The sequence below is a fragment of the Sipha flava genome, unplaced genomic scaffold, assembly GCF_003268045.1.
Source record: "Sipha flava isolate LNK unplaced genomic scaffold, YSA_version1 258_pilon_pilon, whole genome shotgun sequence".
Classification (NCBI taxonomy): Eukaryota; Metazoa; Arthropoda; class Insecta; order Hemiptera; family Aphididae; genus Sipha; species Sipha flava.
In genome coordinates this window covers 217,384-236,935 of record NW_020272917.1, presented here as the reverse complement: position 1 = coordinate 236,935, position 19,552 = coordinate 217,384, and the positions used below count along the sequence as shown (strand labels likewise).

The following is a 19,552-nucleotide window of genomic DNA, read 5'->3' as shown; positions in this document are numbered from 1 at the left end:
GCTCGGTGTACGGTTTTCGGGGGCCTCGTGTAACGTAAGAACTTCATGGGACGTCGCCGCCTTGGGGTTATGACACTTGCCCTCCTCCTCCTATTCCTCGTCCTTCTGCGCAGCCGCCGCCGCTACCGACACGACAATAGTGTACTAATGTACAGTGCGTACAGTACCTGATATAGCTGTGTAGTATTTCAGTACTATAAATGTATGTAGTAATGGTAGCCTGCGAAAAAAAAAAAAAATAGTAAAAAGTACCGTCTTGTTTTGTATTATGCATACCGTTTCGCGCGACAAAACAATTATCGTGTATTATTTTCGTTTAGTTGTTGTGTTTTTCATTCTTCGCCTTAATCGTCTTGACGGCGAAAATTTGACGGTTTTTTAAAATTATTTTTCGTCTCGTTCCGTATTGTTCATATTTCGCATGATCCGGAAACGTTTCCGAAAATTACATGCAGAAAACTATAAAAAAAAAAAAAATAAATAAAAAATAACCCGACGACAGTCAATCAGAGAAGTCGTATAAAATAATCGCACGTCTCGCCGCGACGCGGTGTGCGATTACCGTTTTACTACAGCTGAATTTTAATATCGTTAAACGCACAACGTGACCGTGTCTGATTAAATATTAAAAAACAATAGTCAATAAGTGCGCGCGTATTATAACAACAACAATGTAGTCGATCACGATTTGGTTTAGTAGGAAAAAAAAAATAAAGCTAACAAACCGTTTTAGTTTTACTTCCAAGGATCGCATTATGTAATGCGTATTATTTTTCCGTCATAATTAGGACTGTATGCATATTAATAATATTATCTATCCTATTAATACGTAACACTATACGTGTGTATAGTATGTTGTTTTTAGCACTCAAAAGCCAAATCAATCGAAACGCCTTCGCGTGCGTGACATACATGGCGAGATCGAGTACGAAAAAAATTCGATTTTTGCTTGGTAAAACTATTCAGGCGTTTACTAAAAAAAAAACAATGTTTTTATGTTTTAACAAAAACTCATATGTTCCAATGTCAATAGAGATTTTTTTTATTCGAAAATATTTTTTGTTTATTTAAATAACATGACGTAAAAAAAAAAAAAAAAATAACGGATGAAATGGCGTACGCACCACTGAAAAACATCTTTTGGAAACACGGGTTAAAGGATAGGAAAAAACTGTCGAATTTAGACTATTTCTTTCGTGATTTTCGATACAAGTTTCATATTATTCTCTGCACAAACATGGCAAACGAATTATTTCCTCCAAATGTTATTCTATTCTTTTTTTTTCTTTTTGCAGTTGACAGTATGCCAGAAACTTGACATTTTATAAGATTATGTAGGGCTAAAATATTACGTTAAAAAAGTATATATATGCATTATGATGTTATATATAAACACGTTGATACATTTGTCACAAACACGATTAGTAAAACATATTAAACTGTTAAGCGTAATAAAATAATATAAATCTGACATTGTTTGCGCATATATTTTCTAAAAGTCATATATAATACGTACCGTGTATGAATACAATAAACAGTTCTCATCATTCTGTGCTCTTACTCTCACTCGGTCTCTCAGGGAATGGATAGCAATGTAATAATTATCTGAAAACGTCATCTGATATTAAGTGTCGATTAATTGATGGTCCGAGAGTATTTTGGGTTGGGTTAATAATCGTATTATGGCAGTACGTTTTAATAGGCGCACATCATTCGCGTCCAATACTAAATTAATGGGATATTACACGCCATTACAAACGCGCGCCCGTACATGTGTGTGTACATATAATTTAGGATGGCTTACAACAACTCATTTCCACACTGATCATTTAAAGATTTTGACTTCTATTCCTAACCAAGTACATAGACGTTATTCGTAGGTACTAGCGTAAAAATGATATTTTATCGTTTACGTAGAGTACCTACTCGTATGTACGACAAGGATAACCGTATACGTTTATACAATAATTCGACTCGAGAGCAGCAGCGTTTTATCTTTGACTTTGTGTGTAATATCATCTGTACAATACAATACCCTTTTCCGAGAACGTGCCGCCGAACCCTGAAAAACCCGTGCAGGTGATACCATTAGCTAATATACTCGTGTCTACGTGATGCTATAATATACTAGCCGGGTTATCTGGTGTTTGTGCGCGACATTGTTTAAATAGGACAGGATTTCCTCTCTCTCGGGTTTGACGATCTCACATTGTACACGTATAATAATAATAATAATCTAAATCTCTCCCCGTCGACACTCCCCTGTGCGGAGAGAGACCGTCACCGCCGTCGTCGCCACCGCTTTTCGTCGGTGGCGACGAGGGCATTGTACGCGCGCTCGCGCGTTTGTGTACGTGTGGGTAAGCGTGGTGTGTTAGTGCGTGCGTCCGTGTAGACGTGCATCCGTACGCGTGTGTGCGTGTGTCATGACGGTCGGCGGCGGTTCGTTTCAAACGCTTCGTGTGTCGCCCAAGTATTATATTGTACGCGCGCAGTGAGGTTCCTACGCATAAAGGCCGCCGAAAAACGGCCCAGGTGATATTTATTACCGAACTGGTATGCTGACACTCGCGCGCGGCTCGACGGGGTCATATTATATTATATTATTACGTTGTATACGCTTTTTATTTATTCAAATTGTGCGCTGTTCCCTTTTCTCGGACTACGCCACTGAATACACACACGCACACACACACACACACACACACACGCACGCGCATAGGTTGTGCTTTTCGTTGTTATTATTATATTGTACGCGCATATATAAAACTTGGTGATTTATAACTGCGACCGGTGCGCGTGTTAACGAGAAGCAGTGTCTCGGACCGTCCGGAGCGAATAATTAAAGAGAAAAAATATACATATATTATTAGATATTTCGTGTGCGCGCGCGTACGCCGAGAGAGAATGAGTCTGTTGAGGACAGGGAAATTCCCTTTATTATTGGTGTGAGATCTTCGTTGTTGTAATACGTGCTCGTTGTGTCTCGTACGTAGTAGCGTGGTCGGGGCGTAATATCTCGTTCTCAAACACTACCGTTGTTATTACTACTTACTTTATATATACATAATGATAGATCCGATGTTTAATGGAATCGTAAAAAAAAAAAAAAAGTAATAATAAATAAATAATCGACAATATAACGACGATTTTCACACGGTACGCGCGTAGCGTGGGTTTCTTTATTATTATTTATTATTTTACTTTTATGTACGATATATAATAATAATTTCGGACATCAACCGATTAACGGCCATGATTAATGGGGCCGAAAAAGCCGGCAAAAAGAGGCGGCTTGTTTGTACACACACACGCACACGAGGACCCCCCGGCTCCCGGCGGAGGAGGTCCTTCGCCACTGTGTCCATCACTCCGAAACTGTCCTGCGCCGCCACCGTCTCCGACGATCTCGTATTATACGCGTATCGTATCCTCATCGTATACAGTCGCCCCCGCCATCGTCTACTTGACACCGCCACTCTTTCGTCCGTACGCGCAGTCTCTTTGAGTCTCTTCTGGCTCACGCGCCGCTTTCCACCGCACTGCGTCCCGTAAAGGTAAATAACAATCAGCGGGAGTTCCCACACAAACGCACACGAATCTCGCGGTAATAGAAATATCTTCGGACACCGCGCGCGCGATATACGTATTACGACGGTAGGGAGACGGAGACGGATGGATTCGTACGGAGACATTAGTCATTTGTCACCCGCTTTCCAAATACACTGGGCCACACAATCCGAATCCTTATAATGTACAACCACGCCTGTCCCACCGCTGCCTCACATGTATATACTGTTCGTAATCAACACACGCCGCCGTCGGCTTATGTTCGGTTTCTGTGCGTGTACGACTCGCAGCTGGACGCGATAGTGTCCGACAACAATGATAATAACAATATGATTGTATTTCGTTTACTTTTTATCGCTCTCTTTATTCGGTCCGTGGCCTCCGCACACTCTGTGTTTCAACGAATAACGTAGAAAACCATAATTTTCTTTTTTTTTTTTTCGGAATCGCACACGTCGAACACTGAAAGCCTTTGGAATTTTTGTGTGTAAATCGGCACCGACATCGACGTTGTTGCGCACGCAGATCGTCTCCGTTGCAGTCGCTTGCTGGTGCGTCACGTCTCTTGCAAAGGGGACGCACGTCGTCGAGGGAAAAAACTGTATCAATAGAATAGCCGCGTCGGTGTACCCTCTCAATGAAATTCCTCAACAGACGTGTCTGTACACGTATATTTTATTATACTATTTTCCACACCGCTTTACCTTAATTGTGTACGGTATTATCAATTTTTCGACGCGGAGAACATTCGAGCTTATTGTTTGTCTAAAGGCAGTCCTGTGCCGTCGTACCGTCATTCATCTCGAAGTGTTCGATTTCCTTACAAAAACCTATCGAAATTGAAAGTCGTCAATGTCGTCGGAAATGTATTATATATATATATATATACATCAACACTCGCTGCGTGTACGTACCCGTGTAATTTATGTATACGTATTTGTAACGTATATAATATAAATTCAAATCACTGCGCAACCATTCATCGTGCGGGACGTGATGCTGTGAGTAGTACGTATTTGTAGACGGTGTCCTATTATTGTACGCGAATCGAGTAGAACAAATTGTATTTGCGAAACAACAAATACAACAGCACACGACGCAACGCTATTGATGTGGTTCGTCCCTTTCGGTTTTGAAATCTCTATTATTGTTTTCCATGACACATTTGTAACACAGGGTATACCGTGATTGAATGTAATACATAGTGTGTCATATCACCGCCTAAATGTCAATCTCGAAATCACATTATTGTTTTAAACGGCATATTTGTAAACAATCGGCGATAAATGTTCTATTAGAACATAATAATATTAACATACCTAACAATTTTTTTTCGTTCTATTAGCGTTGCTCTTTTGAATAGGAATCTAACGCGATTTTAAATTCAAATTAATGCGTAAACAACGTACACACTAATTATCATAAATGTATGTGTTACATGTCGTTTTTCCTTATTATATGCTAGTTGCGCACGCGCGCGCGTCTGTACTTATTATTAATACTGAAAGAATCCGATTAAATCATTTACTTTTATAGTTTTGACGGGGCACTTAATTCGCGAGTTGTAATAAATGTATTTGTATTTTTAATGTATATAATCGTGGTGACACATTTGTACACCGTTTATTTTAAAATAAATGTTAATCGTCAGTATAAAATGGCAACCGACTGCACACACTGACGGAAGTAGATTCTAATTTTAATAGTATTTAAAATATTCAGCTGTCAATGCGCCTTAACAACATTTAGTAAGTTCTACTGTTCAGCGTTTTACCGAATTAAACCAACGACTGTCAGCCGCGCGCACGTTGTTGAGGCTTACCAACTGAGTAAACAGATTTCTGGGTCAAGCTATTTCTTTATTACTCCGAACGCATTAATATCGATGTAAATTTAAGTTTTTAATACCGTATTCTTTCTATAATCGCCTACTTCCTTAAAAGTTAAATTTAAGAATCGTATATTTTCAAATTAGAAAGTCCAGAAGTATTTTTCATATCAGTGTTGCAATATCTATTGAAATGTATGAAAAACATGGTTTTTATTTAAATTTATTGCCATTAAATTAAAAAAACAAATTTGTTTTACCCATCTGTTGTTAATTGGCGAGTTGTTTATTACCAATTTTATACCTACATATCGCTATTCCTATAGAGTCGTAAATTTGTCAAGAAAACGTTATTTTTTTTAACTATGGAAGGATATCAATTTAGTATTTACGTCTTCATCGCAGTTTATAAATATATTATATGAATAATGAGGTTCTCACATTTTTCATATTTTTATGTTCATTTTCTGCACAAAATAATATGTTATTTTATCTCGTACGGCAGCGTATTTTATTCCGACTAAAAGGTCTATTACGTAATATGTTTCCAGACGACATAAAATAAAATTATTATACTTAATAATGTATAAAATACACAATAAAACCATTCCGTTCAAAATCTGTACTTGGTTTTCTGAGACCATTTATTATGGAACGTAGAAATTATTTTTATACATAGAACATTTTTACTGTTAAAAAAATACATAAATTATGCATAAAAGCTTTTGTAATAAATTAACATTCGATTACGGTAATAAACGTATATTTTGTTTTACCATTGTGAATAATGGCAACACACACGTTTATTGTTGAATTTTAAAATAATAAAGTTAATAAATACAAAACGAAAAAATACAAAAAAAAAGTGCGTTAACCACGTATAAACATTATTAAATGGTATGTAACAAACATTAGTTTATCGATTTCTACACATTATTAATTATATTTAAATAGGTCTGTTTGTATACTCTTACGCATGTTATTATTTTATCGCAATGATATTCAAGCGCGTATAATAATGCTCATACAATTGTTTGATAAAATTATTAAACAGTATTATAATTTATATTTCATGTGTACTACATTTTGTCGAATATTCGGGATTGATTATAACGTAGGTATACCGTTCGGTATAGTTACCCGTTGGACGGAAAACGTTTCGATACTAGTAGTAAGTCGCGGCCACGTAGTACAAATGTGTACGGTGACTTAGTATTTGTTGTTATTTCGAATGACCAAAATAATTCTTGTGCGACTTCTGTTGAGAGACGGCAAACCACTTTATTTAATACACAATACATATAATCTCTCGGAATCTAATAATTTTTCACTTTTAATCGCGCCGCGTATATTACAGTAGGTGCATTGCATACACGCATGAGTGAGGGCGCGCGGGGCTGGTTAAATACATGGTTGAAGGGCGGCTTCCACGGTAATGATAGAAAAAAAAAAAAAGAAAAGAAAAACATACACAAAGTAGGCATATAATATATTGTGTACTGCAGTGCTCGGTCCGTCGTCTCGCAGTTGTATACGTATAAACGTGACGCAGTGCGTTTTCCCAGATTATTAACGAAAAACAATTTTCGATTTGTCCATTTGTGCCGCCACCGCCGCCGCCGCCGACCGATCCGTAGGAACGAGAGAGAGAGAAAAAAAAAAAACAGCTGCCGACTCCTCCTAATTACAGAGCCGGTCTTCGTCGTCATGTACTCGGGAGGGATGGTTGTTCCAAAGTATATTACATACGCGTATTGGCTACATGAGCTGCAGCGGCGTGCGTCCTCGCGCTAATCTTGCGATGATGATTTGTTTACTTTTGGCGGCGCACTTTTCGACGCTAATCACGACGCGCCCCTATCTCGGAAAAACGAGAACAGCATTTTGTTTTTTGAAAAAAAAAAAAAAACACCGCCTCCTGGTTCTCTCGCAGGTCACCGTCTCGCCGTACGGTAGGTCGTGGCAAAATACGAAACACTATATTATTACATTACATTATGCGCACACGGTCAGTAGGTGCACAGGTATGTGTGTTATATGGTGCGCGCGCGCGCGCGCGCGGTATATAGGTCTGTAATTATTGTTTTATCCTCGTAAATCCCATTCGGCGGTGGCGTTTTTCGTGATGCCGTCGATGCGCTTACATTCTCTCCGGGCCGCCGCGTACCGCCCACTAATTACATTTGATCCGCACGCCATACGCCGCGCGACGACGATGACGACGACGACGATAACCACGACGGCCCGACGTATTACATTATGTTTTATTTTTTATAAGTATAAAAAAAAAATCAACAACGCGCACGTTATATATATATATATTATATTGTGTTACATTAAAGTAGTGCGTATATCGCGCGTATACTCTGGGCGGTCCGGTTTTTTTTTACCTATTTTTTTTTTTTTTTTGTTTTCGCCACACGTCATTTTTTATTATATTATTACGTTATGTATTACATTAGCGAATATCGTATGGAAAAAAACCGAAGTTTTTTTTTTTTTCTGTAAACGGACCGACGGCGCGCGGTTGTTATGACGGAAAGGTCTTCTTTATTTATACACGTACGCACTAGTGGTAACTAGTAGATCCGCCTGTCGCTGCCACCGCTGCTGACTTTTACGACCACACCGGCCGTCGTCTCCCCCGTGACAACACAATTATTATTATATTGTACCAATATATTTATGTGTACGCCTCTAAACGCGGGATACCGAACCGCTGCGGATCGGAGAGACCACCGCAATTTTCGCAAAGACCCGTTTGTCGGCGGCACGTCTCTTTGTCGTAGTCGACCCGTCTAAACCGCCGTCCCTTGTCGTTATATATGTGTGTGTTTTCATTTCTCTCGCCTACGACGCGAGGGGCCCACACGTACGTTGGATACGTCCAACAGACACCGACGACGTCTCCTAACGCCATGTTTACGCTTGTGTTTTTCGCGTCTGCCCGTTTCTCAGTTCGCGCGCGCGCTCGTCGCGTAACACGTACCACGTCGTACTCACGAAAACGCGTTCACAACTCTCATAATGGAATTTCGATTTTTTCTTCCTTTTTTTTTATTTTTTTCCATGTATACATATTCACAGATACTCCGTAGTGAACTGTTATAAAGTCCTTTTTCGTTCGTAATAGAAGTAATAATAATAATAATAAAACAGGTGCCGTAACTCGAGAAATACCAAAACTCGGTTAATTGGCGGTTTCTATACGCGCGCATACACGGAGAAGTTTATTTTATTCGACATTTCCCATGGACAAAATAACGCCGTAAAAACACCATTAGTCGTGGTTAAATAATGAATCCTGTTTTAAATAAATTACCGTATTTTAATAATATTATAAGAAATTGATCTATAAACAAAAATGTGGATTAACACTTAATGACATTTTCTGACGAAAATTACTATTGTCTGACATTATACACACACACATTTACTCATATACACACTCATTATTACGTGCGTTCACCGACCGCCACTGTGCTTCATTTACTATACACATGGTATACATTATGTGATTTATATATATATATATATACGAGCTCGCGTATATAAGAAGGAAAAACAGGAGTATTTATACGAATTTTTTTTTTTTGACACGAAAAGTTCTAAACACGCCTTAAATATATTATCTATACGTATTATCTGTAAATAATTAATATAATATTACGACTGTAATACAATTCGTCTATGGGTATACAAAATATTTTAAATAATTTATCGCAGTGGTCAGCCCAACCTGAGGGTCATTACCTCCCAAGGGTGTAAATAGGATTTTTTGAGGTGTAAAGACTGGACTAATTTTTTTTTCATATGTACTTTTTACGTCTTATTATAATTATTATTATTGTTTTATTATCTTAAAATTATATTTATACAATGTATTCTCGATTATCTTCTACGAAATGAACCATTTTTACATAAGAACAAACAAAAAATAAAAAAATAAAATGTTTCTTTACATAATATCTATATATATTTGTTACGGATAGTGTTAGGAGTAACTCAAGTTTAGCCGGCTAATCTTAATATTAGCCAACCTTCGGACACTAGCCATAACATATCCATCATTGCGGTTCCATAAAACGGTCTAATTTTGGTTGCGATAACCGACGACCTGATAATGCAGGTTTTACGTTGAGCCTGATACACATGATTTTTTAGCGGGCAGGAGTATTTACTAATCTTACCTGGTAATAGTCTGGAAAAGGTTGAGAACTGCTGATTTATCGATTTGCCATAAATAAATTCGTGTCGTTACGCATTTATCAATTGATGGAAAACAATAAATTATATCGTACCATACCTATAATAGGCATCTAGATGAATTTCCACGTATAGGTTAATACTGCAGTTGATTGTTGATTTTTTACAGACTATAAATAAAATAATCGGTATAACTATGTGTAACCCTGTTAATCGATAGATGCGTTTGATCTAGCGCGTGAATTTATACGTTCATATGTGTGTATAATTGTTGTTATGTAATTAATTATTTTATGAACTAGACGATAGTCGGAATATATTTCAATCGTTTCGATTCCTTCAGGGTCGCCGACGGTGACGGGGTCACATGAACGACGACGCATCTTAATAAATATAAATACAATAGCGCGTGTATGTATATTGTATTTATAGTCGACGGACACTTTGATATTCGTATTCGTGTTACGATAATAAATATCGGCGGGTACTTAAAAATAAAGAGAAAAAAAATAATACTACTTGTATATAATAATATTGCTTTCAACGCCAGCGACAAGGAAAGCTCGTAATTTCGTCGCGCTCGTATGAAAGGGACGTACACTGTCGTCGTCATATTGAACATGTATTTTTATACATATAAATGTACAAATCTTTTTTTTTTTTTTTTTTGTCATACGACGTCTACCGCGTGTTCACATACACACACTTCAAGGGTACACACACACACACACACACAGACACATACACACATACACACATGTATATAGAATAAAAAACCTAGTACGTATATATGTGGTGTACGTATGGGCGTGTGTAGACGCGCGATGATCTCGAAATGAATACAAATCGTACATCCGTTTCGGGTCGCCCAGTGCGTTTTAATATCATACGTATATATGCCGCCGCCGCCGCCGCCGCCATCGCGTCTCGAGAGCGTTGAAACTATTGTGTGCTCGGCTAAACCGGTGCCGTAGTACGTAATGTATACCGTACATTCTTTACTATCGCAAACACACGTGTATAGTCATAAGTTCCTTCCGGCTTCATTTACGTGTGCCCGTTATCTCAGCAACGCGGAAAGATATCGAATGTCCGCTTGCGTGTCTTCTTGCGGGAGGTCCCTTCGAAGAGATTGCTGCTCGGCGCGCGCGCGCGCGCGTGTACAACAACCATGTTTTATACAACCATTGTTCTTACGATGTCTTACGATATCCATGCGTATGGTAATTTATTGTTGTTTTTTTTTTTTTTTGTTACAGACGCGTGTTCGAGTAGGTCGACGCCGAAACCGCGACCCTTACAGCCGACCGCACGGCCCAACATCACCTTCCACACGTATCCCTGTCCGTCGGTGTACGCCAAATGGTATTGTCTCAACGAGGCCACGTGTTTCGCCATCAAAATAGGCGAATCGCTGCTGTACAACTGCGAGTGAGTATGATTTGTGTAATACGTGTATATATAACGTTACAAAAACAATAATTGTTTACTTTTTTCGATTTTCATCGATAATATATACTCGTGGTGGTGTGTATTACACAGCGCTTTTTCTGTATACGTATTACACATGTAGTGTACCCAAGTGTCTTGCGTTTTTTCGATCGCCGGCGCTACTCACACGCGCACTCGTTTACATACAGGTATCGACGTATTGTACGTACGTACGTACATAGATTTACACGTATGACAACGAAGAAGGGGGTGTGCTGCTGCGGTGACGGTGGTGGACGACGGGTTGTGCACGTGAAGGTGGCAGTGGGAGGGCGAGTAGTATGTATAGGCGTTATTAAATGCGTGTGTGTACTCACATAATCCCCGGGCCGCATTGCGGGTCACGTATCTGTTTAATGCCCAAGCACGGATATCCTTCGGACCTCTTTCTCTTTCTTGTACAACTCATACGAATCGCTCTTGTACGTGTGCGCCGTCTGCGTGTGTGTGCGCGCGCCCGCGCGCGCGCGTAGCAGTCGCAAATATTTCAAAAATTCCGACCACACACCCAAACCCGTCGCCGCCACTGCTGCAGCTGCCTCAATCACGCTCGTCGTCCGCGACGACGTCTGGAAAATTATGTGTGTGTCTGTACATGTAATAATAATAATATCAACGTTATTTACGTACTACGCGTCGCATAATATACCGTGAGCCTAAAACTTTTTCTGAAAATCCATTATTGACCGTAGTGTATAAGTGCTAAAAACTCCCACGCGTAACTACACTTTCCAAGATTCGTTTGAAATGAATCGTTTCAATACGCATATTATACTGCGCATAAACGTCATCGAGAAGGTATAAAGTGTTGCTATAATAAATGGAGAGTTGAAACTCTAAAAATATTAATAATATGTGTGAAACAATAATATATAATATGTTTTAGTTTATATTTAATTTTTACAAAATTATCCTCTAAAAGCTAAGTTTGTGCCTAAAGTTCTTTATTTAATTCAATTTTTTTTGAAAATATAAGAAAAAATAATTAAATGAAAATTATCGATTTATATTAGTGTGTAATAATAATAATAATAATAAAAAATAAATAAATCAAATTTTATATAGATCTAGGTGTTTTACATACATTTTATACTACTCAAAGCCTTTAAATTGATTAATATTAATGTTGAATGAACGGCATGAGTTTAAACCTATGTATAAAATACTTTTATGACCAAATACTTTTTTAGGTAATTCTAGGTAAATTTATATTAATATTTTTCTTGTATTTATTGATATGCTCTATAAATGATCTATTAGTAAAATCAAATGCTTATGTTTATACAATTTTAAATTAATCATCTTTAAAAATATGAAACTTTTCCAAATTGTGCATTATGACAATAACAGTAAAACTAAAATTTGAATAAATAAGAGATGTTTCGGAAAAAGTTTTGACCACCAACCTTTGTCATAACCATACGTCCTTGTAAATCGACTGGCACGAACATTGTTTCTATTTTTTGACCTTTATATTATTTATATGTTTTCGTACTCATCGTTTGTGCGATTAATCGTTTTGCATGGTTGGAAGGTAATATATTGCTAGTGAATACGCATGTATATACATATATATATATACAAATATACCGTTGTATATATATATATATTTAACTAGTGAGATTAAACTTTGGAGTTAAACGCTCAGAAATAGTTGATTCAGGCGTTTAGATGTTAAAAATAAACGTACGACATACATCGTATTATACATATATCGTGCATTGTAGTCATTAATTTCTGTAACGATAAGTCGATTCGTATTATTTGTGTATATTTATACAAATCTCAGTGTCCCGATATTTCTTATATTTTATGAACCTTGGAATAGAATAAACAACCCGTCGTAAAATAGAAACGACATAAAAAATTTAAAAAAAATAGTAATAACGATTAAAAGTTTCTAATTAAATTTCAGTATTAACGTAAGACGAAACTTTCCACGGAGAAATCATTTTGCCTATTAATTACGATGACGCTTAAAAAGGAAAAATCCATTTGAATCACTCATGCATAAACATATTTCTGTTCTCCGTATACACGTATGTATTATATGTATATATATATATAGCCGGAGAGAGGAATACACACACACGTGCATGTTATACTCGTATATGTTTAACGTGGGTTTCTCATGCGTTAGAAAATCTACGCGGGACGACTTCGGTACATTATGCACTCGTAACGTACTGTGTATAAAGAAACGGACGGACGGTTCCATAAATCTCCGGATAACGTTCAAAAATTGTATACGTTTATGAAATTATTTGTTTACTCCACGATCGTGTTTCTACACGCGCACGGAACGCTTATAAAAAAAAAAAAAAAAATCGGATTGACGAGACACGTACCGGTGGCCTTTGAAAGCAGATATTATTTTATCCGCGGCTAAATCAAACGAATGACTCGTTAATAAAATCGATTCGGTACAAGGTCGAGTGCGTACCGCTGCAATGGATATACGGCCATTGTATTGTAGTATTTCTCAAGAAGTAGCGTACATTTTGGCGCAGAAAGCATATTGAATGTAATAATGTACGCGTTCATGTAGTACCTATAATACGTCTATATGTATGTAATTCCGACAAAACAAAGTTATCTCGGTGGCTTTTTAATTGCTATTGGATTTATAGCTGATTCGTTTTTCGGCGGATAAGGAGTTAGGGTCGAACAAACGCACGCGAAAATTCGATATTGATTATAATTATCGTATGATTTGTATACTAATAGTTTGGTATTCCTTGTTTCAGGTGTACCGATGGTTACATGGGACAGAGGTGCGAGTTCAAAAATTTGGACGGCTCGTATACGAGTAAGTAAAATGATTCATCTATACGCGCATATGATGATATACTCCGACGCTTCGTATACAAAACGATGTTTTACGGTTTCTGATAGACTAAATCCGTTTTCCGGCGGTCCGCGCGCTTGTTGTATATGAGCAGCGGTTGACGGACATCGTTATTTTTACAAACGGTTTCTTTTTTCCGAAAATAATTACGACTAGGCGGCAGCGCGGAGATGACAATAAAAATCTGTGCACGAGTAAATCAACACGCGCGAAGCCTACCGATTTACATTTTATTTTTTTTTATTTTTATTATTATTACTATTACGACTGCGATTTGGGTACCGTCCAAGAAAACAGACAGTTTATTAAAACCATCGTACATACGCGCGCGCTCATACACATACACACAATATATTCTTTGTACCGGGTCCTGTAATATATTTCCAAATTGTAAAACAAAAAAACTATAAAACGTTCTCGTTTCTAGGGTGGTCGACAGGCGGCGGGAACCGACTGTTAGGCGGAGGTGTGTGGGGGGGCTATAGGTTATAGGTTTTTGACGACATTGTTTGATTACCGTCTGCCGATATCTTATTACTGTCGCGGTCACCACTGATACGCAATAAACGAAACGAGTAACAACAAATCCGCGCGTGGAAGCAATGTCATGGAAGAAAAAAGATGAGGAGGAAAGCAAAAGTTTAATGTGTGTGTGTATTTTTTTTTTTTTTCAAAAGAATCCGGTACTTTTCTCTCTCTTCACGTCCTCGTTCTGGAGTTCGCCACATTTATATTTGATGTATTATTGTATTACGTACGCGCAACGATGATGAAATACCGATGAGCCGAGAAAGAGATAGAATGAGAAAGAGCGACTTGATCGTCCGAACTGGCCTGCACTAAACATGAATGAGTCGTGGAGGTACAGAACATACACACACACACACACACACTAATGCGCGTACGCACGCACACATACACATAAACACGCATATTTAAACGTATATAATGTATAATGAAGTGCACACATACGCCGCACTAGTGTAGGGGGAGGCAAAAAAGAAACGAGACTGCATACCAAACTTGTGTTTGGTCTGGCATACTAATGATTTATACCAGGCATACGCCATCATCCCTCCTCCCTGAACCCGCCAGACTTTTTAAAATAATAATAATGAAAAAACGACGCATATAAGACATAATATGTTATATACGTATACGTTGTACATACGTATGATTTTCTGTTATGCATTCGAGTAGTTATCACTAAAATTACACTGTGGTATCGACATGATTATTTATACTGTTTTTTTTTTCAGCTGCCCGGCGACAAGTCATGCTAGAGTCAGCTAGTATAGCTTCGGGTGTCAGCGTGGCCGTGCTGCTGGTGTTCATAATTTGCACAACGTTTTACATCAGGTCCAAAAGACAGCGAAAACTTAAGCTGAACGCTACAGACGTTTCGTAAGTTTTTCGATATGATTGCGTTGTTTTTTGAAGTTTTCATAGTTCGTGGTGTAAATAATTTCTCTCTCTTCGCAGAATGGTAGACGGCAAATGGACGGACGCGGATAGGCGACCGTTTTCGTATCGACCGAAACACACTATCGTCACAATTCCTTTGAAGACAGTAATCACAGTGAGTGTACTATTATATGTTTATTGCACGTATAAGAGACATTATTCAATTATTGAACACCTATATAAAACCAAAGAGAACAAAAGTTTTTTTTTTTAGTTTTTTTACGAATAAAACCCACGCACGAATTTTATTTTCTGTTTTTCGTTTTTAATCATTTAGTTCGTCGTCGATTATTGTTGTTGCACACGTGAATACATAATATAAATGCCGCCGTGTCTCATTTAATTAAAAAAAAAGGAAACGCTAAAAATAATAATAATGATAATAACATATACATGTTCTATGTGCCTTAAAGACAGCACCAACACAGACACAACCACCGTATACTTTGTCCAAATATGGTGCAGGCGGGTATGCTAAGCAGCACAGAGTATAGAGAAGTCTGATGCAAATTTGATCTATACATTAATATATTGTTTTTACGATCTTTTTATATACGCGTCGTTGCGTTCGTCGCCGTTCTATTATTTACGGAGAAAGAAAATATATTATATACGATGACGGCGTGTACATACAACTCATTGAAAACTTTTTTTTTTTTTTTATTAACCTCGGGAGGGAAGGAAAACGTCGTGTGCGTATTCGGTCATTGTTATTATAACTATATTAATGCATTATATCCTCTACCGCGGTAATTTAAGTACAAATCGTGGGCGAAATCATTGTAATTGAGACGTGAGGTTATAATATTATGTTAATGTCCGAGTTAAAAAAAAAAAAAAAAAATAGATGTGTCTATTATTTATGATAATACACACGAAGTGTACTGGCTACGATGACGACAGTTTATACGACTCGAAAATAATAGTACACCTAATGTTTACAATATTATAAAATACGATTTTTGACGAATTCCTTTTTTTTTTCTCTCGCAGGAACAGTCGACGCGTTCCACGGACGATAGTTGTCACCCGGAGGAAAGTTCGCGACAAGAACCTTTGATCGTATGATACGATTACACTGATTCCAATATTATTATTTTATATTCGTCGATCCGCGCAGACGACCGGCGACGATTTTCCGCTCCTCTTCGGGAGATCATTAACTACATGTACTACGCGCGTGGCGCTGGACAAAAAGCCATTGGCTCACATTCACACGCCGTATACACATACACGTAAAAACCACCACATACACAATCACTCGATGACGTCATGATAAGAGCTTACTCGGAGGATTTCAAGCGATGCGCGTGCCAGAGAAAAAAAAAAGATAAAAAGAGAGAGCGAGCAAGAGCAAGAGCAAAATTAATTGTAACAATAATACACGTAATGATTAGAAAAGAAAAATTGTTTTCCATCCTACTCTCGTTTTTCGGATTAATTGTTATGGCGCGCACGCGCATCCGTCGTATATGCGACTCGATGACGTTTATACACTGACATAATTCGACTAGCCTGTTTTGATATTAATTTTTGATTATATTAATGTATTTTTTTCGTCATCGTCGTCGCAGTTGTTCCTCTTCGGCAGCATGTTTTCCTTGTAATTTTCCCTTTCGTTTGCTGTCATTCTCGCGAAAATGTATGGAGTGGCTTTATATACAATATATACACACATATATATATATATATATATATATATATACGTATTTATATAGTTTATAAATACATATTCATAAATATATTTACAAATATATATACTTCTGTAAAAGGAGAAACGCATGCGAAGTCCATCATGTCAACGTGTTTTATAATGTCTAATTATAGAGTTGACATTTTCGTTACATTTTTAACCTTAAACTTAAATATTGATTAGAAAAAGATATCGTCCGGGCCAATATATATTTATACATACATGCATATTGATATAACCGTTTATGAAATTAACAAAAAAATCGAATCTGCGTCGTGCGTTTTTTTCGGATGCACTGCCCCCCCAACTATCCTATTTGTATGTATTTGAGTGTGTGTGTGTGTGTGTATATATATATATATATATATATATATATATATATAAACGTATATATGTATATATATTATTCTGTGAAACCCCTCTCTATGTGTATCTCCATCGTAATATATATATATATATTTTTATAATTTTTAAAATCATTGTTTTAAACTGTTGTGTTTTTGTCCTTCCGTACGTATTATACTATTAATTTAATAGGCTGTCAGTTTCCCTCCCCTCATTGCTTACCAATGCGTAATGAAATATATAACTAAACAAACCGATTGTATTTTGAAAACAAGAATTAATATTGTGAATACTTTTACAAAAACGAAATATCTTTTCAATTTATATATATATGAAAGAAAATTGTGTAATGTGGTAAATTTGAAATTTATTCGTTTTTATATTTTATATTATTATAGTTATTTATTTATTATTATTTTTAATGTAAATTATTGCTGTTATTCTCTGTTAAAAAAAAAAAGTAGATTTGTATTGTTTTTTTCGAGAGCACTTACCACCCATCCACCAAATGATGTTATTATTATCAAATTTAGCTTAATTCCGTGCCTCCCGCCCCACCAGTCCAGTGTGTAGTTGTATTTATGTGTATAATGAATTTTAGATACGCTAAAATAAATATCCTTTTTTTTTTTTTACATTGTATAATATAATATAATATATTATGTATTATATTATATGCTTAAACTATTGTAAAAAAAAGAAAAAATAAGTTTTTACAAAAAAAAAAAAAACGAAAAAAAACAGAGAAATCTACCAGTTCCTAATTTTTTTTATTGTAATCATTTAATATTAATAATATCAATGGTAAGAAAAAAAAATTGCTATAGTAAATTTTACGATATTTTTTAGTTATTGTAAATAAAAATAAACTCAAAATATACCAAACACTTGTTGTTACTGCACTTGCGACGGTCTTACGATGTGCGCATTACATGTCTGCGCGCGCGCGTGTACAAGTTTTGTAATTATTGTCTGTCCAAGCGCGCGGGTCGTTTCTCGCGATCGGGGAAAAAAGACGATGTCATCCGTATTCCGCTGTCCCCGTTGTCGGCGTTAACGATTTCAATCGAATTAAAAAAATTGGCGTAACCGAGCGTTGTCAATTGTTTTTTGGTTTTTGTTTTTTCGCTACGATATTTTCACGCCGGCGGCCGAGGAACGTGTGGATTTACCCGTGTTCGTGCGATTGTCGCCCGTGCACCAGTCCTCGGTCCGAACGCGCGCGAAAAACACGAATGCCATATGCGCGCGCCGTTAGTTGGCGAAAGTTCTCTTCACTGCACCAACTAAAACCAAAGCCGTGGAGAGAGAAACCCGAGCCGGGGGGGGGGGATCATCTCTTCTTCTCGTCAAGCCTGATCATAACAACACGTGTTTTGCGATTGGGACTGCGGTTCTAAGTCGTCCTCCTCCGATCCTGCAAAAATAAATATTGGACCGCAGCGGACAACGACAACAATAGGTACGACACGTTTTCACGACGAAAAAAATCACGTTGTTGCTGTGCGGTATCCGTCGTAAAAGTTTTCGCCAAAAAATCATCGATACATCGTTACCATTGTCATCATCAATCACTATGGGTTTTTAAGTATCACCACAGTGTATATCGTAAAATAAATAATTAACGGTTCAATTAGTGATGGGTGATTTACTTTGTGTGACTTTATAATGTTTATTAACTAATTATTATTTTTATAATGCATAAAATACAATAATTATTTTTAATAATGCCATACGCAGGATTCACAAATTTAATATAATATAAAAAAGTCAATAAAATTGATCAAATAATATTAATCATTATAAATATTTTTTTATGAAAAGTACATAAAAATATAATTATTTTTTTAAATAATATGATATCGATTTTACAAATTCAAATCTATTCTTTTTCCCTTCTTCATAATTTGAATTTCATTAAAAATATATTTTTTACAAATCAAAGTTCGTTTTCTTGCTTTTATCGTTCCTATGCTTCTCATTTTAATATATACTTCAGATTGAACCCCAAATAAAACATTTAAAAAATTATTGTACTGTAGCAATATTTATAGATGACATATTAATTTAATAGTGGCCCAATTACCAGATACAATAATAAATAATA

The 19,552-nt window shown here is 36.8% G+C and overlaps 1 protein-coding gene across 2 annotated transcripts in view; it reads left to right on the top strand.

The window, feature by feature from the left end:
* The window catches only part of LOC112684855, a 50,011-nt gene extending 32,944 nt beyond the window's left edge, over positions 1 to 17,067 (top strand). For both annotated transcript variants that reach the window (XM_025556561.1, XM_025556562.1), the window contains exons 3-7: positions 10,864 to 11,035; positions 13,843 to 13,904; positions 15,203 to 15,347; positions 15,426 to 15,522; positions 16,401 to 17,067. In XM_025556561.1, the coding sequence (XP_025412346.1) occupies positions 10,864 to 11,035; positions 13,843 to 13,904; positions 15,203 to 15,347; positions 15,426 to 15,522; positions 16,401 to 16,475 (551 nt within the window). In that variant the 3' untranslated portion in view covers positions 16,476 to 17,067. The remainder of the gene's footprint in view (positions 1 to 10,863; positions 11,036 to 13,842; positions 13,905 to 15,202; positions 15,348 to 15,425; positions 15,523 to 16,400) is intronic.
* The last annotated feature ends 2,485 nt before the right edge of the window (positions 17,068 to 19,552 follow it).